The 22,848-nt window shown below is 43.2% G+C and overlaps 1 protein-coding gene across 5 annotated transcripts in view; it reads left to right on the forward strand.

Annotated features, from left to right (window-relative positions):
- The window catches only part of ENPP3 (ectonucleotide pyrophosphatase/phosphodiesterase 3), a 154,096-nt gene that overhangs the window by 59,931 nt on the left and 71,317 nt on the right, over positions 1 to 22,848 (forward strand). For all 5 annotated transcript variants that reach the window (XM_075597329.1, XM_075597330.1, XM_075597333.1 and 2 more), the window contains exons 6-14: positions 3,726 to 3,823; positions 4,643 to 4,722; positions 7,435 to 7,554; positions 9,471 to 9,580; positions 10,654 to 10,719; positions 10,807 to 10,879; positions 11,649 to 11,757; positions 13,120 to 13,251; positions 16,367 to 16,398. In XM_075597329.1, the coding sequence (XP_075453444.1) occupies positions 3,726 to 3,823; positions 4,643 to 4,722; positions 7,435 to 7,554; positions 9,471 to 9,580; positions 10,654 to 10,719; positions 10,807 to 10,879; positions 11,649 to 11,757; positions 13,120 to 13,251; positions 16,367 to 16,398 (820 nt within the window). The remainder of the gene's footprint in view (positions 1 to 3,725; positions 3,824 to 4,642; positions 4,723 to 7,434; positions 7,555 to 9,470; positions 9,581 to 10,653; positions 10,720 to 10,806; positions 10,880 to 11,648; positions 11,758 to 13,119; positions 13,252 to 16,366; positions 16,399 to 22,848) is intronic.

The raw sequence follows: 22,848 nt of genomic DNA on the forward strand, positions 1-22,848 counted from the left end.
TATTTCAGGAGGGGAGATGCGGAGACAGATTTAGGAAAGAGTAGAGTGATTCTAGCAGCAGCGTTTAGGATAGATTGTAGGGGAGACAGGTGAGAGGCAGGAAGGCCGGACAGCAGGAGGTTGCAGTAATCTAGACGTGAGAGAATGAGGGCCTGAGTCAGAGTTTTAGCAGTCGAGTAACAGAGGAAAGGGCGTATCTTTGTTATATTGCGGAGGAAAAAGCAACAAGTTTTAGAAACGTTTTGAATATGAGAGGAAAATGAGAGAGAGGAATCAAGTGTAACCTCTTGTGGCGATCTTTCGAGCCCCCCATTTAACACATCACGAGCCCCCTCCTCTACTTCCCTCCCTCTTCCTCACTCACTCACTACCCTCCCTCCCTCTTTTAGGCTCCCTCTCTCACTCTCCCCCCTCCATCAATTACCCCACTCTTACGCATTCCCTCCCCCTCCCAGTCATACACACACACAATCCCCCCCACAAAATACAGACAAATACATACACCCCTCCCCACCCCAAATAAGTACAATATACAAACTTACCTACTGTACCTTGGAGATGGTTTTAGGCCTCTGCTGCCCTGCCTCTCCCCAGCTGCTGCTGGCCTCTTGCTGGGCTTCCCTCTCGCCCACTCTGTTCAGGCCTGCCTCCCTCCCTCATTGTCCAATGCCAAGCTTCTCTCTCATGCCGGTGCACTCGCTGACGTCAGAGAGAGAGAGAGACCCTGCGCGGGACAGTGAGGGACGCCGCACTGGTGAGAGTACCAAGCAGTTGGGACCTTCTTTGCCCAGCAGTCAGTCCAGTCAATGCATCAAATAGACTTTTACCGTCATCCTAATATATTAACCCCTTAATCGTGCCTAGCGAGCCACTAAGTACTACAAAGGGACTACTTAGCCCTCTTGCATACCAAATAGGCTAGTAAGACATTGCTTGGCAATGTCATACTGACCCTTGCGGCAAACAAGAAGTTAACACTTACCTCCCTCCACCTAGGGGCTTAACTTCCCTCAGGGCCAACCCCAATGAGAGCATTGACGCCAGACCCCGGCTCTCCCCAACTGTGGTCCTCCCTCACTGACACTGTTGAACCTCTGATGCCGGCGCACGCCGGGCCTCTCATGTGTGTGCGTGCCAGAGGCTCTGCGCGGGACAGTGGCAGTCAGGGAGACCCGCAGCTGGAGAGAACCGGGGCCCTGTGGCAACAAGAGGATAGGCAGCCAGGCAAAAAAGAGGTCAGGTCAAACTTCTAATGCCAGCCAATTAGGCCCCCCCACAGCCACCGGGCCCGGGACACTAGTCCCGCCTCCCCTGTCAAAAGCCATAAAGCCTTGATTCCTAATAATATGTTTAAAAAAACAGATTTTTTTTTTTTAAATCCTTAAGGATAGGTGTCCATACTTAACAAGATGGCTGCCCAAACTTCTGGCTACTAATATGGTTTTTGCTGTTACTGAATGTTTAATCTGTGCCAGTCATGCTATGGTGATTGCAAATATACAGCATAAACTGTAGATACAGGTGGTCACTATCTTATTTCTCCCAATGCCTCATCTACCTTATTGGCATCCTAAAAGCTGCCACCTTTAATCAGTCATATGTAGATAGAAAAGTAGCAATGGAGCCGAACCTGATGACGTCACAGCTTCCTATTAGGCTTCAGGGTGCAGGAGCTTTGAAACTCTGCCAATACGTAAACCCTGCTAGCCAAGCGGAGTGCAACCTACAGAGCTCTGTATCTTCAGAAGCAGGTGTCCCCGGAGATGAAATTAATTGAGTTCAGCTCCAGAGACCCCCCTGCTTTAATCATACGTAAAATAATTAGAAAATTGCATGATTGAATTGACTTTTTAATGTATCTAATGTTAGGCTTGGCTATATTTCTATTACCAGTGTTTACTATACCAACTTGCATCCTTTGAAAGATCTCTCTACAGCGTCTGAGAAACCTTACCATCATAAGCTAAAATAAACCATGACTGGCCCAGGAAAAAGTGAGGGGCTATGAATCAGGAAGATAAGTTAGATCCCACTATTCATATTAGGTACAAGAAACGAGAAGAGTGTAGGACAGATAAAATGAGGAGCAAGGGGGAGCCTATAGTTTTCATGAGCCATATCACAAGTCGGATTGGTAGTACTTGAGTTACCGTAATATTAGTAGCTAAAGGGCCTGAAGTCATATGATTTGTAGAAATCAAGTTAAAGCAGATAACCAATAACCAAAATCTATGAGATTTTTTTTTTTTTATGAAGTACTGTAATGGGAAAGTAGTCATCAGTGAAGCTATTGAAGTCTATTGATAAATAAATATAACGGAAATTGACTTTAAATCAGTGAGAGTTGATATGTCTGCATAAGGTTTATGCAGTTATTTTCCATTATTTGTAGGTTAAAGCACAACTGCTGACAGCTACTAAACTTTCATACAAACCTTCTTAAATGGGGAAATATGAGCCTGAGAAACTTGGACTTTAATTTTTTTTTTTTTATAAATGAAACCACAATATTTATTAAACCTGATCCATGCACCAGAATCAAACACCTTCAAAGTTTGTCCATACCACCTTTTATCTACTTGTATTGAGAGAGAGAATATAGTGTTAAGTACTAATAATCCCTTAAAGATACTGCATTACCTGACCATTGATGCCCTGGGTTTGGGATTTAAAGGCCCGAGATAAAACCTCAGAACAAGTCGGATACCTCCTATCGCCACTGGTCAGGTCCAACTTATTCAGTGGCTTTCCCTCTGGACTTTAAGTCCTCCACCCAAGTGATTAATGCCCAGAGTGCATCAAATAGACTTTTACCAACATCCTAATATATTTACCCTTTAATCGTGACTAGCTAGCCACTAAGTACTACAAAAGGACTACTTAGCCCTCTTGCATACCAAATAGGCTAGTAAGACATTGCTTGGAAATGTCATACTGACCCTTGTGGCAAACAAGAAGTTAACACTTACCTCACTTCACCTAGGGGCTTAACTACCTTCAGGGCCTACCCCAATTACCCGCTCCTACTACCCCAACACACCTAATAGACCCCTATACAAGAATGATTTTCAACTCTATTAGCCAAAGCTAAGGGATGATGGATTTAATAAAGCAATGCCTTACTACCAGCCTTTTAAATATGCAAGGGGGGTAGGTAGTCTAGTGTTAGGAATATATTAATCACTTTCTAGCACTCAGTATCCAGCTAGCAATGATCCCTTGGGCTACTAAGTGGTTGATATATTACAAAGCTCATAAAAGTTTATTTAGTGAGATTTTATCTATTCTTGGTGCTCTCCCTCCTCCCTCTAGGCCTTACAGGTATTCCAGGGTTTGGATGGGAGTAACACCAAGATTTAATTGTTTGAAGCCAACATAGCATTAACCTGAAATTACGTGACATAAGTCTTTGCTAATGAGCTCTGGAAATTACCGTTATTTTTGCATATCATTAGATTAGCGAATAAGGCGTTAACACAGGGAAAACATTATCCTGTTTTAGGTAAAATCACGTTATTTGCTGATTTAACAGAGATTGGTGAAGGGAGTCCTAAATAGCAAGATCAGCAACAGACTGGTAGAGACAAAAGGGATTGGTCTTTCCTGCTGCTATTTACCAAATGGCTTCAAAGATGTGCAACTTGGCTCCATCCATCAGTGATAGTGCATGAAGAGGCTACAAATGCATATTACATTTCAAAATGAGATTTCTATTTTCCCATTAGCTTTGATCTGCCACCAGTTATCCTGTTTTCCTTAGACGGATTTCGAGCAGAGTATTTGCAGACATGGGAGCATTTAATGCCCAACATAAGAAAACTGAGTGAGTAACCACTAATACTCCTTATTGTTTTTCTTTTATTTACACTGATCGTGCTCACTGTTTTGCAATTATGATTACACATTTGAAGATAAATTTATTACTGTGAATGTGTTTTATTAAAAGGTATTTTTTTTGTGCTGGAAGAGACTGCAGTAACCTATGGAATCCAAATTCATTATACTGTGGTCCAAGATTTGTAGATAAAAGCTTCAATACATGAGTTAATTTTCTGATCATGGCTGATAACTACTCAAAAAATAAATAAATATTTAAACACGTCTTTATAAAGTCTGCTGTTTAAATATTTGAAGATTCAGTGTATTATCTGATTACACTTTGGAACTTGAATGTACAGTACAAGGGAGATTATTCATGCAGTCTCTCTTTGACGTTGAGTTAGACCAATGATGGACACATACATGGTTTAAAGAGATTAAAGGGAAAGACCAACAATTATTAGATAACATTTAAATTAAGAGGACCCACAGAATATTAGAACAAACTTACTTTTATACAAGAAGCAAATAAGTGAAAGTGTTACTTCAGGAGGAATTAAATCTTTCTAAGGCAGCCGATTGCATTAAAAAGTTGTTTACAAATATTTTTTGTGGCATTGCCCCTTTTAAGGCTCTGGAGCAAAAGGTGTGCCTAGATTTAGCAACATATTGTAGAATGACCAGTGTCATAAGATTGTTAAATCTCAGATTCAGACTAGTTTCTCCTAATCCAAAGATAGCATCTTTACCAATTCATTTTATGAAGAATTTCAATAAACGTGTTATTCCAAAATTAATATGTACTTTATGACGTCGGTTATAGAGACCTGTGGAACGCATTCAAAGTATATGAGGGCTGTTTACCCAACCAAAACGTTTCCCAACCACTACACAATTGTCACAGTAAGTGTCTATTGAGCATTGTAATTAATATTTGCAGTTGAGCCTTTTTATGTGGCTTCATATATCTAATTTACACAATAAAATATTGCTAATGTACAGTGAAATTAATTCTGGTTATATAAAATGCCAAATGAGATATATGGGGCAGATGTGGCTTCATTGTATTGTACAGGCGGTCCTAGGATATCCGTCGGAATCTGTCCCGCAAACCACCATTGGATTGCGGATCCAATGTTAATTGGCGGCAGTTCGTGGCGGATAATCCGCTCCGACGTCGGGTAATGCGTTCAGCGGAATGCTTTATCTGGCGTCGAGTAAGCCGTTCAACGGATAATGGACCATCGTATATCGAGGACCATCGTATATCGAGGACCACCTGTATATTGTGCAATATTTTCAAAGTTAAATTAGTAAAAACATTTTTTTACTGTAAACAGCATCTTTGAAGTAAGTGCAACAACGATTTGTAACTATGTCATTAGGTTCCCTATCCCTAATAAAACATTGCCAGGTTATTAATGAAGCAATGAAGACTTTGATTGTGGCCGCCCAGCTTTCTAAGTTTTTTATTAACAAAATGGCAATAAACCAATAAAAAGATCTGATGCCTGGATCAGAAGCTGCGTATACAGAATAACGTTCCTTCTTCTTAGGCTCCCATTCAATATGACATGCAGCCATCTTTCCTGTGCTGCAGAAGATTGCAGTGCCATTTATTTTAATGAGCAGTATGAAGTTAATTTCTTCACAGCATAGTGAATTACCCCCCTGGGGCCCTATTTAATGTGTTGGCGGTTAACACCCTTGATCCGTCATTAACGGCTATCTAAGTAAATGGCAATTAATGTCGATTTAGATGCGTTACTCACAACTGACCTTAATGAATAAGCCCCTGAGAGAGCCACGACCTACAATTTCCCACCTTCTCTACCTTCCCATATCCTTAGCGCGTTTTTGTTTTCTTGTCACTTTTTTTACCCACCATTACTTAACTTACCTATCCATGCTTCATTTTTGCAGAGCCGGTATAACCAACCCCACACTGAGGAGACCCATTAAGGTCGAAACAGGGTGTCTGTGGGTGGGTTTACTGGCTATGGAACTTAACCCTGGCTGTGCTCAAAGCTGTGACCATGCAGCAAGCTTAAACCTATAGGGAGCCATGTTAATGGTTTTGAAGCAAAAGGTGACACTGTGTGCTCATTTGCATGTCATTTCCCAGAATCCCTTGCTGCAGTGGAAGTGCTGTTTGCTGGGTAGTTATGGTGAAAGGTGGAGTCGCAGACCTGTCTAAGACATGCAAATGAGTATACAGTAATATTTCCATTTGATATATATATATATATATATATATATATATATATATATATATATATATTATATATAAAAAAACAACATTACCATTCTCTCGTCCGGTAAAGAAAGACTGCACTCGGTTCAGTAATCATGAAAAACTGTATTGGGCATCTGAATAAAAAAGATAAGTCACCCAATCCGACGTTTCGGTCCTGGAATAGGACCTTTCTCAAGGGGGTATTATATATATATATATATATATATATATATGTATATATATACACACACACATGTATCAGTACCGTGTTAGCCGAGCTTCAATAATCAAAAAATAAATAGACGATACAGTTCTGTGGCTAACGAAATGCTTTTATTTGTGTGAGCTTTCGAGATACACTGATCTCTTCTTCCGGCGATGTTACAATGAATGAAGCAAGCAAAGAGTATACTTAAAAACAGTGTCTCTTGGAATGTTATCTGTGCTTGTCTCTCCCCCCCCTCCCTGTGTGGATGTGATTTATGGCTAGAGGTGTTAAATGGTTCCTGAAAGTTAGTGATGTAAGAGTTTGTGTGTGTATCTTTTGGATATATATATATATATATATATATACACACACACACATATATACACACACAAATACATACATAATTATATTTATTTTACAGTTAAACAGCTAATGCCTCTGTCAAATTTTTTTTATACCCACTCGAGAGACCCCTGTACTTCTCGAGATACATACCGGTAAAAGTAGCATGGTCCTGCCTCCTGCAAGGAAAACAAAATGTCAGTTTAAATCCCACGTGTCTGCTTCCTCTTGGCACACAGTAACGCGTCGTATTTAAATACCAGGAAGTACCAGAGCTACTTTTACGATAAAGTATCTCAGGAACCCGCCGCTTCTCCTCCTGGTACCAAAAAAAAAACAAGGGAGAGAGATTTTTGCTGCTTTAATGACATGAAAGACCATTACAATCTATTTTGAAGAAGGTGTGTGGTTTTGCCTTGCAATTATATAGAGCAAGTACAAAGGGAATGGAGAAAGTCACTTTGAACACGTCAATTGTTTTTGGCTATATCTTGTTAACCCCTTCAGTGCCTCCATGACATGCTGTATGTCATGGCCTTTTGCTAATTTCTTGCCTACGCTCGTGAACTAAATCGAAGGGAACACCCCCTCCTCCCCTTTCCGTCCCGGTTACCAGAACCAGGAAGTGCGCACGCCATCGCTCAGGAGAACTATTATGATTTTGAAATGTAATGAAATAATTTCCTGGCTCATTCTATCCTATATTTTAAAATATTTTCGCAATAATAAGTTATCCAAATGATTTGCTAGTATGTATTTATTTCAACAAAATATTGGTTGTTTCAGCAGGAACATTTTGATGTAAATTATTTTCCATATATCATCCTAGGGTCTGTTTCCAGAGTCCAACGGCATCATAGATAATAACATGTATGATGTCAATTTAAACAAGTCTTTTTCTCTTTCTGGAAACGAGAAGTTCAATGAAACCTGGTGGCAAGGACAACCGGTATGTTCTTATGCAGAAACAATATTGAATGCCCAATGAACAATGCCAGATTACATCCTGCAGGTTAGAGGACATGATGTGTATTGGCCAGTGAGACTACAAATGCCCATATGAATCTATGCATATTGCCCCAAACTGTATACACTTTGCCGTATTCTGCCATACTACACCATGCAGCACTGGAAGACCCCTCCCAGTCCATTCTAATCAATGGGCTGTAAGGTATCTCCCAGCGATGGAAGGAGCCGCACGAGAGACGTTCTTAACAGGGCCCATTGTGGCTTTTCTTATACTTAAATAAGCATATGCCTTTCAGTAAACATTGTTGGGAGAGTTTTATTTGAGATTGGAAGTCAGTTTAAAATAACTATATGGAAAATATAATATTAGTATAATTGAAGAAGTACTGTAATAGTTGGTTTTATCATGTCCTACAAAACTACCACAATCTTGGTCAGTGAAAGCTTTAAACGTTTTAACCCTTTACATTGCAAGTTAAATGGAATTCTCAGTTGATTAAACATCATTTGTCTGCATATTAGGACCGTAATAAATTAAGCAAATGTACACTAACATTTTCTTATAGATGTCACAAAATGTTAGCAAGAAGTATTGTACATTTTGTTTTACTCTTTTCTTCCCTGTAGTTCTTATAAGAACTACCCAATATATTTCTGAATGCTATATGTTATAGTAAAAACATAACAGAGTAGTTAGTGATTTGCCTCAGGAGCTGCATAGAGTTGTGTCTAACTGCAACAGGTTATAACTCCTTCCAAGATGGCAGCTATCTTGGAGGAGTTCTCACCTGTTGCTATTGCAATTAGACACAGCTCTATGCAGCTCCTGCGACAAATTACTGCAGTTTTTACCTGCCCGGCGTCACGGTGAGTCCTGCTACATCTGTATAATCACAGTGGGTGTACAGTAATGCGTGGGTCTCATCATTACTGTATAATTGCAGTAGGTGTACAGTAATGTGGGCCTCATCATTACTGTATATTACAGAATTGTTCTCTTGACTGTTATATTGTATGTTGTGATGTGATATGTATGCAACAGGTTTTCCCCCACCCTCTGGGAGATTACGCTATTATAAGGTGTCATGTGCTGGTTACCTCCTGGGGATCCCAGCAATCACTCTCTCTCATGGGAGAGAACTCTAAAGTTGGCTGTGCAGCCCCTTAAGTACCCCAGGGGAGGGTCCAAGGTCTGAGCCCCTGATTGGGCAGAACACAGGCCTTAGACTGCCCCACCCTTGTCACTCAAGGGAGCTGCTTACTACAGGGGAAAACCCAGATTAATCCAAACACTGCCTGCGCTGGTACCAGGGTTTATGAGTTAGGCAGGGCAGATTAGTAGCCAAAAAGACATGGCTACATGTAGATATATGGTGCTTCATAAAAGAAGAGTGAAGATCGTTATCATTTTTAGTACTATGGTCATTGCAGAATAAACTACTTTTGAATGAATTTAAAGTGTGTACTGTAGTCCATGAAGTCGAAATGTGATATTGATAGGGGTTAGAGAAGTCGGGCAGGCGGAAGACAGGGGTGGTCGAGGTACGTAGCCGGGTCTGGTAACGAGGAAGGCAAAAGGTAAGTGCCTTGCATGTACTCAGCATGAACTGAAACTTTGATTTGAAACTTTGCTTCCTGCTTACAGGGCTGTCCTTTTAAAGGAAGCTGTCAGGAGCAAAAATGGAGGATCCTGCCACAGAGGGCGAGCTAGAGCAAAATCCCATTCCAGACTCAGATAACCCGGGACGGATTCTGCAAAAGCTCATATGGTGTAATCAATTAAATGTTTTTCTCGCTTACCGTTTTGTAGTAGATGAAGATTCACTATAACTAATGTGCACTTCCTTAATTAAGTAACAATCATCTTGTTATTATCATTTTTTCCACAATGTGTAGATTTGGTTGACTGCAATGTATCAAGGACTAAAAGCCGGCACTTTCTTTTGGCCTGGATCAGATGTCCCTATTAATGGCCTTTTCCCAAATCTGTACAAGTTGTATAACAAGTAAGTTAAATTGAAATAAAAGCTTGATGGTAAATACAGGTTATAAATGACTTACCACAGTACTGATGTGTTTACTGATAGGTTGGTCTAAGTCGACACACAAGAAACGTACACTGCTAAACTGATGTTTTTCTCATTTTTAAAATGATTTTTTACCTGATGAATAATGTAAATAATTGGTTCTACTAATTTGTTACAATTTTTTTCCGCAAATTTCGCATTGTCAACAATTTAAGTCATATGGATTCAGATACTGTAATGTGTGCGGTATGTATTGTATGTTCTGTGCTATTTGCAGTCTTTACATGGATTAGTATGTTTATTCATTTACTACCGCAATACATCTTGATAATTGGATAAACCAATATGGAATATATATATGAAGACAAATAGAATTGTTCAATGTAAGAAACATAGCATTGACAAATTGTAGGTTAAATGTAAAAGTCACTACTTTTTACCTTGATACAGTTGTAGCAGACTTCACTGTTCTCTCTTTTGTTGCATGTTGGGGTATGTTTGTAGTACACTGTGGCAACATCACAGCTTAATTCTATGGAAACTTCTGTTGTATGATGAGGTATCTGGGACGGACAAAGCCAAATGCTACATCTGTAAATATATGGACTGTATAGGTAATTAAAGCGGTCCCATCATACACGACCTGTGTACATCGTATCAGTCTGAGCCCCTGCAGTGTCATGAATTGCCATCGATTCATGTAACTCCCTATCTCTATGTATTATGGCAAAAATATTGCTCCAAATATATTTAAAAAATACATATTTAACCCTTCGGCACAGTGCGGTCACGTAACCGTTTTCAATAGCTGTCACATGCTCGCAGGGGCCATTTTGCAGGAAACAGAAGAAGAGGAGGAGTCACTGGGCATGACGTAGTGACCACATCCAGGGCATCCAAAGGGTTAATGCACCATGATTTTTGATACATCTGCTGCTATGTTTTGGACAAGATGGGCACCACTTTACCTTAATACATAGACCCTGTGTCTTTTTGTGTGTAACAAACTCGATAAGTCTATAACCGACAGCTTAACTACTCATTTATTTTAGGTCTATTGTCTATGAGGAAAGAGTCTCTGATTTACTAAAGTGGCTTGATCTTCCAAAATCTCAGAGGTACATTTCATTTTACTTTGCTAATCCTGTGCTACTTGTATGGCATAAAGAAATTGCTAATTTCTCTCCGTTTTATTTATTTTCTAGGCCAGATTTATATACACTGTACATAGAGGAGCCTGATGCTGCAGGGCACACGTATGGACCAGTCAGTGGTGGAGTGAGTACAGCTCATTCTATAATCTAACTTCAGAAATAATGTGTATTTTTGGTCCAGGAAAAACATTTATGGAATGGCATATCTATCCCCTACATAAACATTTTTTTGCTTGGGGGAATGTAAAATATTTTCTTATATTATAAACTTCATGCAGTGCCCATAACTTGATAAATGTGACGGTCTGCTCAAAGGCCTTGCTGTCGTTTTCTTTGGGGCCTAAGACCTCATCCCCAGTGATCATGACCGTGCACGCGATGGCGCGAACAATTGACGGGCCTCTATGTGGCCGGCCATACTCAGCACGTACACGCGCGAATGGTCAAGCGTGATAGCATGACCACATTTCCCAAAGACAAGAAATGTGTCGTTTGACGCGACGGCCGAGCGATGGCCATGTCACGTAGCGGTTTAGCCAATGAGGGCTAACTGGCCGTGTGACATCATGGCCGTGCCCCCACCACGCCTCCCCGTCGCGAGTGATCTGAAGTCCACAGATCGCTCAGGGGAAGGGCACGAGCGCCGACATGCGCTCCATCGCGCACACTGGGGCCGTAGCCTTAGGCCACAAGGAGTTGCCAGTGGACCTCAAATAGGGTAATCTGTATAAGGACAGTGATTATACTACTAGACTACTCCGTCTCTCTTTTGCAGTCAAATTCAGCATTGCACAGTGACTGCACATCAATCTTTGTGTGCTTAATTTTTTTTATTTTCGACACTTCTCTTGTCAATTATAAAACAGTAAACTAAAGGCTGTTTTTCTCCCTAGGTTATTGCATCGTTGTTACTTGCAGACCAGACAATGGGGATGTTATTAGATGGACTCAAGCAAAGGAATCTGCTCAACTGTGTGAATCTGATTGTACTTGCTGATCATGGTATGCAGGTTTTGAACCGTCTTTACAGCATTTTACCCCATCAATGTAGGCTAATAATGCCTCTGTAGATTGTAACTCTAATTTGCTCCTAATTGCAGAAATAGAGATGACATTGTGCTAAAATTTCAATGCCACCACTATTTTTGCAGTTACGTATAAACTTTATTTAAATGTTTTTATATGGTTGAGATAAGTCTACAGTTGGTAGATAAATAGTTACGTAAAAAAACCAAACTGTTTGCATTAAGGATGGTATATTTGATTTGCATACGGAAGCCAATCACATTGCTACAGTAAATTCTTTGCAAAAGAAAGGATGAAAACTGAATAATGCTGGAGACAGTAATCCCAGCAATTACCCTAACAATACGTAACAGTACACCCCAAATAGCTTGTGGTAGCGTTGATCACGTTGGGTGCGGTCGCATCCTCCCCCACGGTGATGAACGAGATTTCCTGCTACAAACCGAACATAAGCATTAACGTTTCTGAAAGTCAGAAGGGCCCATGGCGTGCTGGCCCCATGTCATTCAGGAAACGTCAGAGTGGTGAAGGCAAACTTGGCTTAGTGCCAATTGAATCAGATGCATCAATGTATGCTTCAATTTTGTCCGGTGTGTTTCAACATGCAATTTGGGGTGTGTCAATGGGATGAGTTAGGGAGTAGTTACTTGATGTAGATTTTGTAATGGGATTTATATAATTTTAGCGTGTTTGTAAAACATTTTTACCTTTAATTAGTGTCAAATAATCTGCTGTCAACATCCCTGGATATCTTAGCCATTTACATCAATGTAAAGCCTTTTTATTACATTTGGCATAGCTCCAAGAGCAAAATACTTCAGTGTTAAAAATAACTTTTCTTTTATTTAATAGCTCCCTTCATAGTAATTGCTTGTTTGCCCTATCATTGCTCAAGTGAACAGTGACATACAAGTACTTGTACCTTAGTGACTGTAGACTGAAAAAAACCGTGTAAGAGCTTTTTTTATGTAGTTTAATAAATTAGGTTTTAATCTCCTTGCTGGTGAGTTCTACTGTTTTTTCATGGAGCGGATGGATACTGATCTTTGCCTGTTTACTTCCTTATTGACTGTAGCCTACACTATACTTTCTGCCATAATATAAAGTGCAGGCTGGATAGCAATTTACGTCACTCTTTTTTGACTTCTCAAAAGTACATACTACTTTCTTCCGTTACCTCCATATTTGCAGCTTTGTAGCATGATTCACTCTCCTTCCATATCATGATTGCTTGTGCTGCCACATGGAAAGTAAAGGCTTTGATTTTCTGCAGCGTGCGTATATAGCCTTCGTGTCTCAAGGGCTATAAATATTGACAGGTTACTCTTTCATGTTTAGGAATGGAAAAAACGTATTGCGAGCAGCTCGAATACATGACTGACTACTTTGCCGACATTAATTTCTTCCACCTCTATGATGGTCCGGCAGCACGTATTCGTGCAAAGGTTGTGCCACAGGACTACTACAGCTGTAAGTATGACATACGCTTGCATACTGTACTTGCCATCCATGTGCTGCATCTGATCAAAGTGGCAAACATCTGCTAGTTCAAGTTAATGAATATAAACATGCAAACAAAATGCAGCAGCCTCTCTTATACATCTGCTTTTCCTCTTGCTATTGTGTGTGTAATCATGTTTCCCACGTTGCAGAAAAGCAATTCCACAACAATGGTCACCTGTGGGCTGCTCTGGAGAAGTAGAGACATTCATTATTAGGGATGAGTGTGGGCAATCTAGTCCTGCTTTAATATCTTTCACCACAATAATTGCTTTAACAAAGCTTATTGCGGCTTCTATGAGTATTGTGGCAACAGAAAAGCCTATCCGCAATTAAATACATTCAGCAAATAACGTAGCGGGTGGGTAGTGGGAGGGGTTAACCCCTTCATTACCTTAGCGGTTACTACCATGGGTAATGAAGGGTTTAAACCCTCCTGCAACCTTCCCAGTAGGCAACTACCCCCTTCACCCCCAACCCTCTACCCCCAATAAACCAGGTACTCTGGTTTAACCCCTTCATTACTTTAGCAGCTAGCCGCTAAGGTAATGAAGCTATTTTTATTTTATGTTAATAACAGAATATTAAAGTCCTGCTTCAAGTCCCTGTTTAGGGTTGCCAGGTGGCTTCTCAAAAAATACTGGACACAACGGTGAAAAATGCAGCGCACTCAAAGTCGGTGGGGAGGTATGTTATTTATAAATTCTCAGACCGTTATGTCATTTTTTCTAAATTTCACTGCACGGATGCACCAATTTGCACCATTTCATATTCTATTTCGTAAAAAAATTCTGGGGAGGGGTTTGAGGATTCAGCGCCCTCCCAGCATTTTTTAACTGAATAGAATATGAAATGGTGCAAATTGGTGCATTCGTGTTGTGAAATTTAGACAAATTACATAATGATCAGATAATTTATAAATAACATACCTGCAACAATACATGGTGAGCTATACTGATCTTAATGCTTCTCTCCCACTACTTCCAAGATTGTTGCAACCCCCGTATCATCCCCGCATCCTCTCACACTACCACCCCCTCCTCCTTCCTCACCATCACCCAATCCAGCGCCTCCCCCCTCACCTTCACCCCCCCTCGTCCTCCTCTTCCTCACCTTAATCCCCCCTCCCTCATCACCACCCCCCTTCTTCCTCATCACCACCCTTTTCCTCCTCATCCTCCTTTATCATTTTCTCCCCCTCCTGGTATCTTACCTGTGGTGGCAGGGAAAGAGTGGATCTCTTCTATCCTCTTCCACATGCAAAGCTGGGAGAAAACTAAATTTCCCAGAATGCAAATGGGGGACCTGTGAATGATATTGAGCCCTCCCATTGGTTAGTCTTCTCCTTGGGTGGGACGGGGGGGATGATGCCCGTTTCCCTGGTTACCAGACGCTGCAGCCTGCTTCTGAATTGGAAGTACCTGGCCATCCTTCACACTCCGGCTGCCCGCACATCCAGAGAGGGAAAATATACATTTTTTACCGGACAGATTGGCAAAATACCGGTCTGTCCGGTTCAAAACCGGACACCTGGCAACCCTATCTGTGTAATTAAAATAAAATTAAACCTGTGGGATCGCCTGTTAGAGGCGTGCAGAGAGAGTGACTGATTCTGTCTCACTCTTAGGGCCTCATGCAGAGAGCAGCGCTAAAGTAAATCTCGCCATTTTTTTGAGAAATTCGCGCAGAAAACAGCAGAAAATGGCGAGGTACGAAAAACGCGCCATTTTTTTTTCTATTTCTGAATCTCACCGCGCGGCTGGCGAGAACCTAAATCTCTCCAGTGTTGAAAACGGCCGTATTCAGAGAGACGCGATCGCCATCTAGCGGCTGTTCGCGCAAAAAAAATGGCGCGATTTTCAACATTTTGCTTCTCCAACAAAAGTTGGCAAGAAGCTGGAGCTCGGCGGCCGGTTGGGGAGAAAAAAAAAAAACGCGATTTTTTTACAACAAGTTTCAACAGCACGCATATCGCCAGTTGAAACTCTCCATATGCGACAGGATTTTAAATGCTGTTTTATGACCTTTCTATGGAGATTAAATCACGCCAAAAAAGGTACTATTTTTTACTTTCTCCAATTAATTCCACCGCTGCTCTCTGCATGAGGCCCTTAGTGCCTGTCTCTTACAGACAGGTGCAGCCCGGTAGGATTCACACAGCGTGAGTACCATTCAGGCGCAGAGACCTCCACTGTGTTAATCCCGATGGGCCATTAGGCAGAGGCCCCGGTGTCGGCGCTGCACACGGATCTGCCAGGCTGGCGGCACGTGCAGCTGAGATCCCTGCTCTGCTGTGAGCTGCAGGGGGAAAGACAGGGGGAGGGAGGAGACGAGGGCGTGACGGGGGGCGCGTCCATGATGTCACCCGGAAGGTTCGTCCTCATTTGCTGGCCCGCCTGAGGGTGTGGCCAGTGCTCTGTCGTAAATTGTGAACACAGATTTCCTGTCTTCAGAGAAATCTGGTCACGCAACACGGCTGGCAAGGTAGGTAGCGGGCACGGCACAATTGAGGGGTGGCTCTTGTCCCTGCTGCGCACGCCTTAGCGTGTACTGCAGCAGGCAGCAGGGACCAAGCCTTAGTCTCTTTACTCGGACCGCGGGATTAGAAACGTGCTCATAGCGGATTTCATAACGGCAGCGCGACTAACCATAATGCTACATCTGTACATACTGGGAGCATTGCAATCATGAATAACATTAAAGCTGTAGTTCAAGCGGCCGTTAAAAAAAAAATCAATCGCTTGCTCGGGTTATTTAATTCAGTTCTTGCACAGCATTGTAGTCCTGGAATATGATTGACTGGGCAGTTACTAGATACAATTGGTTCACTGCTAGAGAGAGGGTGGGGCTCAGGAGTCAGAGCCTATCAGAAGGGGAAAGGGGCTGTCACTTTGGAAATGCTTCCTACATTAGAAACATTAAAAAGGTATTTTTTTTAAATGCTACAAGTATTTTCTCATAGTGCAGAACTGGTTTATTAATTAAACAAGACATATTGCTGCTTTAAATGATGATGTTAAACATTACATGCTACCCTAGTGTACTAAACATTGAATTTGCACTGCTTTTTTTTTTTTTTGAACAGTTGATTCTCAAGGAATTGTGAAAAACCTTACAGTGAGTATTTGCTTTATTATCTTATTTTTTGCATAGTACGTTTATCATACTAACTTAAAAGTGATGTGTGTATATCTTTATTTATATAGCTTCAACCATGTACATAGCGCTTTACAATAATATACATGACATAATAGGAATACCCGCTTCATACAGTTCATAGAAGTAGACATTATGAAAAGGAGTACCTGCCCAGAAGAGCTTACAATCTAAATTGCAGATATTCCCTACGTTTACAAGCTGCAAAGAAGTTACAGAACAGCCCCCACTGCAACAGCTTTCAAAATAAATATTACATTTATGTGGAGCGTATGGTACAAATTTGAAGAAACTTTTGTGGTGTTGAATGTACACCTGCTGAAGCATCTATAGGTGCACAGATTATTATAAATGTTATACCATCTGCAGAAGAAACAGTAGTAAGAACCCTATTTCAGTGCCTGAATGGAATTAACGTCAAGATTTAAATAACGTTATTTAATGATAACACGGCAATAACGTGACGTAAGCCTATGCTAACGAGCTCAATGTTGGTAGTTTTTCTTTACTTATAATAACCTTTGTGAATAAGGTGTTAATTCAAGGCAAATAACGTCCATCCATTTTTTGGGATAACATCACATTCCGCCTCCCACGATTTAACAGAACTCCGTGAATCTAGGTTAGGCTATACTTTGGTTGACAGCTATGTTGAGAGTTGCTTAGTAAATACCATACCAAATAATGAGACATCGAGTGATAATAACACACTTCCACACACAGTGGAGTTTACAGTAGTTCTCTTGTTTGACGCTTTCTTTACAAAGTGAGTGGTGTTGGAACATAACAATTGCATTTGGGAAAATGTCGACCTTTTAATTCCAGTGAATTAGCAGAAGTGTCCACAAGGGGTCGCCACGTTTTAATAAGTTGTCTGTAACAACAAAACGGTTTCAAGGGATGCATGCACCGTAAACAGGTTTTGAAAAAGAGCTTAAAATGAATTGGGAGAATAAATAAGTATAGGTCTATTCAACGGTAAAGAAAATAAAAGTATTCCAGCAAATATCAATGTTTAAAAATAGCTTAATTCTATTACAAAATCACATGGGGGTTTCTTATTAAATGTCTCCCAGCTACAAAACTAAGACAATGGGACTTTTTTGTTGCTCAAACTGGTGCTGTTTTGTGTGGAAATAAAATGCCCCACATTAGCTTGCCAAATGTCCCCAGGTTGCTAGTACAGTAACGAGCATGTTCTGCATTTCCACATTGTACGCAGTGGTAGTAACGTTTAGCATTTAAAGAAGCAGCCCTATTTGCTATGTGGTGCTACTTCATAAGATGCCTTTTAGCTCTTTCAGCTGATCTTATGGGTCATTCATTTGAATGGTCAATATGGTGTCTTCTGGTCTCAGAGAGTGACTTATGGAGTAGCTTAGTAAATATGGCCTAGTGTGTCATAATAATCTTCTGCTTGCTGATTTGCTCAGCAGCACACACCACACTGTTCCCATAGCTAATTAGTTACTGTGGCTGACTCTTTCTTTTAGCACTGGGATTGCCCTAGTAAAAAAAAATAGTTTTAAAAGGTGGAGAAATCTGTCAGTCTTTCAATGAAAGATTTTAATAAAAATTATGAAAGAAGCAGTAGTCTCGCACAGGGCCACAGATAGATTTCCTTGGGCCCAGGACTACAGTTATGACCGGGACCCCCCCCCCCCCCCATGTTGGCAGTCTTGTGAGCTCCCCCCATTTCATGAGCCCCCTCTTCCCATGAATTTCTCTCCCATCCGTCTCACTCCCTCTCTTCCTTACTCACCCTCTCTCCTCTCACTTTCCCCCGCATTAATTTCTCTCCCCTCGGTCTCACTCTTACTCCCTCTTTTCCTCATTCGCTGCTCTCACTCTCCCCCTCCATCAATTACACCACTTTCACTCAATCCCCGCTCCTCATACTCATTCCCTCCTCCTCAGACACACACAAAATACACACAAACCCCCCAAATACATATAAACCCCCACTCCCCAAATACATGTAGCACTGCTTCTCCTCCAACCCCCCCCCCCCCTCTCTGGGAGATTTTGCCCTGGCTACATGTCTGTTTGGTGCTTTGTACCTGTTTGGCTCCAGGCGAATGAGCTTCCGCGATGTTGTGGGGAACAGGACAGGCTTTTGGTGATCCTCAGACTGTTTGGTGTCATCAGTGCCTCCAATCACAGTAGGCTTCAGAGATCATGAAGACAGTCACCCCAACAACAGATATCATTCATACTCCTACCTAATTGACTGTTACTCAGGCAGGAGTATAAAAAAAGGATCTTTACTCTAGCAGCCACTGCGGATGTCATTACAGCGTGTGCCCTGTAGTTGGGTATGGATCTCAGATCTCTGCTGGGTACCGGCCTTCTGATAATGGTGAGGCCAGGAGCTCTGTTAGATCTTGGGCTGCAAACAGCCCCAGGAGGGACTGCAGGCATGTCTCTACCCCAGGAGGGGCAGAGCTGAACTTCTCTCCCTTCCCCGGCTGGGAAGGAATCTCTCTATAATTTGGAGTGCTTTCTCCCTAATGCAGAAAGGGGAGGGCACAGGATCTGCACCATGATTGTCTGCAACACAGATAGGGTGACCAGGCGTCCCGGTTTTGCCGGGACAGTCCCGTTTTTTCATTCCTGTCCCGGTTGCCGGTCCGTCCCGGTAATGTCCCAGTTTTTGGCCCTGGTCCCGGTTGTTGTAGCAGGATGCAGTGCTGTGCGCGATGCGGCGGGGGCGGTGCGCGGGTGGTGAGGCGAAGATGCGGTAGCAGGTGAGGATTTGCAAAATGCCGGGGGGGTTGGGCTTTTGGAGAATGCCGGCTGGGCCACAGGGTATTGATAGAAGGTTGCCAGGGGCGGGTCTTTGTAGGATGCCGGGCCGCAGGGGACTGGTTGGAGGACAGAGCACACTGAGCTGCTTCCTTCTCAGAGCAGGTTGAGGTGTGTGTGTGTGTGTCTCTGTCTCTGCGAGTGTGTGTGTGAGTGTGTGTGTGAGTGTGTTTGTCTCTGTGAGTGTGTGTGTTTGTCTCTGTGAGTGTGTGTGTGTGTGTGTGTGGCTCTGTGTGTGTGGGTGTGGCTCTGTGTGTGTGTGGCTCTGTGTGTGTGTGGCTCTGTGTGTGTGTGTGGCTCTGTGTGTGTGTGTGGCTCTGTGTGTGTGTGTGGCTCTGTGTATGTGTGTGGCTCTGTGAGTGTGTGTGTGTGTGGCGTCAGTGGCTCTCTGAGTGAGTGAGTGTGTGTGTGGCGTCAGTGGCTCTGTGAGTGAGTGTGTGTGGCATCAGTGGCTCTGTGTGTGTGGGTCAGTGGCTCTGTGTGTGTGGGGGGGGGGTCAGTGTCTCTGTGTGTGTGTGGGGAGGGGGTCTGTGTCTCTGTGTGTGTGTGTGTGGGGGGGGGGTCAGTGGCTCTGTGTGTGTGTGGGGGGGGGTAGGGGGATCAGTGTCTCTGTGTGTGGGGGGGGGTCAGTGTCTCTGTGTGTGTGTGTGGGGGGGGGGTCAGTGGCTCTGTGTGTGTGGGTCAGTGGCTGTGTGTGTGTGTGTGGGTCAGTGGCTCTGTGTGTGTGTGGGGGGGGGGGGTCAGTGGCTCTGTGTGGCTCTGTGTGTGGCTCTGTGTGTGGCTCTGTGTGTGTGTGTGTGTGTGGCTCTGTGTGTGTGTGTGTGTGTGTGTGGCTCTGTGTGTGTGTGTGTGTGTGTGTGGCTCTGTGTGTGTGTGTGTGTATGTGGCTCTGTGTGTGTGTGTGTGTGTGGCTCTGTGTGTGTGTGTGTGTGTGTGTGTGTGTGTGTGTGTGTGTGTGTGTGTGTGTGTGTGTGTGTGTGTGTGTGTGGCTCTGTGTGTGTGTGTGTGTGTGTGGCTCTGTGTGTGTGTGTGTGTGTGTGTGTGTGTGTGTGGGTCTGTGTGTGTGTGTGTGTGTGGCTCTGTGTGTGTGTGTGTGTGGCTCTGTGTGTGTGTGTGTGTGTGTGTGTGTGTGTGTGTGTGTGTGTGTGTGTGTGTGTGTGTGGCTCTGTGTGTGTGTGTGGCTCTGTGTGTGTGTGTGGCTCTGTGTGTGTGTGTGTGTGTGTGTGTGTGTGTGTGTGTGTGTGTGTGGCTCTGTGTGTGTGTAGCTCTGTGTGTGTGTGTGGCTCTGTGTGGTTGTGGCTCTCAGTGGCTCTGTGGGTGTGTGTGTCAGTGGCTCTGTGAGTGTGTGGATCAGTGGCTCTGTGGGCATGTGGTCAGTGGGTGTGTGGCTCTGTGGCTCTGTGGGTGTGTGTCAGTAGCTCTGTGGGTGTTTGTCAGTGGCTCTGGGTGTGTGTGGGTCATGACTACGGGACACATTATGGCACCGAGGCATCACGCGATGCCACATTGTCATGGCAACATGTCACCGCCAGTGTCTCGTTGTCATGGCAAAGGGGTGCGTCACGTGATGTAATTTGTTTTATAAATAATTTTTTAATGTGTCCCGGTTTTTCATTTAAAAAATCTGGTCACCCTAAACACAGACCCAGTGTCACCTCCTCTCGTGCCACTCAGGGAGGCTGCATGGTGGGGGGGAGGGGGTTAAACCCCACTGGGTAGCCTGACACTGTCTGTATCTATTAGAACTTACGTGACAGGAAGGCAGAAAGATAGTCTGGACCAGCCATGGCTACATACATATAACCCCACCACCAAATACATATAAAAGAACCCCCTAATACATATAAACAAACCCCCCACCCCCTAAATACATATAAAAGAACCACTCAAATACATATAACCCCCCAAAAACATTTAAAAGAACCCCCCACCCCAAATACATGTAAACCCCCCCCCCCCAAATACATATAAAAGAAGCAACCTCTAAATACATATAAAAGACCTCCACAAATACATATAACCCCCCAAATACATATAAAAGAACCCCCCACTCCAAATACATGTAAAAAAAACAAATACATATAAAAGAAGCAACCTCTAAATACATATAAAAGACCCCCCACAAATACATATAACAGAACCCTCCCCAAATACATATAAAAGAACACCCTCCCAAATATATATTTTAAATGACCCCCCACAATACATATAAAATAACTCCCCCAAATACATATAAACCCCCCACTCCCCAAATACAAATTAAACAAAACCCACCCCCCAAATACATATAAATCTCCCACACCCCAAAATACATAGAAAATAACCCCATCCCCTAAATATATATAAATCCCCACCTCCCAATTACATATGTAGCTATGTCCCCTCTTTCCTCCTGTGCTGGGGGGGGGGGGGGTGGTGTGTGGGAGGCGTGCGCATGCGCAGAGAACCCAGAAGCAGCCATTTTAATGTTCGCACATGCGAAGTAGAGTACCGCATGGAACTACATGTCCCAGGAGCCTTAGGGACATGTAGAAAGAATGTTGAGACTGTTTGGCGCGAAGGAGCGTGTGCTGGCAGTGGCTGACAGTTGGAGCAGGGACCCCAATGGAGTAGGTAGTGTCCGGGTGCCAGTGGCTCCCGAACTAGGCCAGATTTCCCCATAGGCCCCAGATTGGCCATAAATCCCTTCCAGGTTGTGGTTGCTGAAGGGAAGGCCCCCAGATAGGGACGCGTCCCTGTAGTCACTACTTAGTGGTATTAAGTATCACTGAGGCCAGGACACCATGCAGTGATCTGCGGCCTGCAGTCTGGGATCAGACCCCAGACACACTAATAGACATTAAAGGACACCCTCCAGCTGGAGATCCCTAAAGAGGCGGACGCAGCAGGCGGAGAGAGAGAATCTGGTGGACCGCGCTGTGGGATCACTGTGCGGTTTTTGCAGATCCATCATTTCCATATACCCTGGTCTGGACAGAGACCAGGAAGGTACCCACGTGCACCAATAGCCACACACAGGGGGTAGCGCTACTCCACACACTTTGGTGGGCTTGGCTCTGTGCTACTTTGGGGGATCTCACCGGGGTGCGTATATGGTGTGGGTACTGTATGTGGGGCATGTATTGTTATTGTGCTGTTAAATATATGTGTTAGTAAAGATAAGTAGTCATACCAGTGTGTGTGTGTATCTTTATTCATTTACTACATTGGTTCCTGAGAGGGGTTATCCTGCAGCACTGGGATCCCTCCCAGGTGGAGGCGCTGCATACAGATATAACGCTATCACCCCAGGCTCCCAGTGTGGAGGATTAGGCCTCCTGTATGCTAAACAGGTATTCCGCATGCGTAGTTTCCTTAGTCACGGGGAAAGGGAGCTACTGCTGCGACACACTTTATTCGAGCAAATACCCAGTATGTACCTGGCAGATACCTGGAATGCGCCGCTCCTCACCTCAGACAAGCCCCGTTGCATTTGCCTTCCCAGCCATGGTTTATGCCTGGCTGACGGGCGGCTGATCTGTTAAATGATAATGATTAGGATTTAATAGGCTGCAATGCTTCGCGTGTCTACCAGATGGCATAAATTCATGAATTGTAATGCAGTAT

Source organism: Ascaphus truei, chromosome 4 (assembly GCF_040206685.1).
Source record: "Ascaphus truei isolate aAscTru1 chromosome 4, aAscTru1.hap1, whole genome shotgun sequence".
Lineage (NCBI taxonomy): Eukaryota > Metazoa > Chordata > Amphibia > Anura > Ascaphidae > Ascaphus > Ascaphus truei.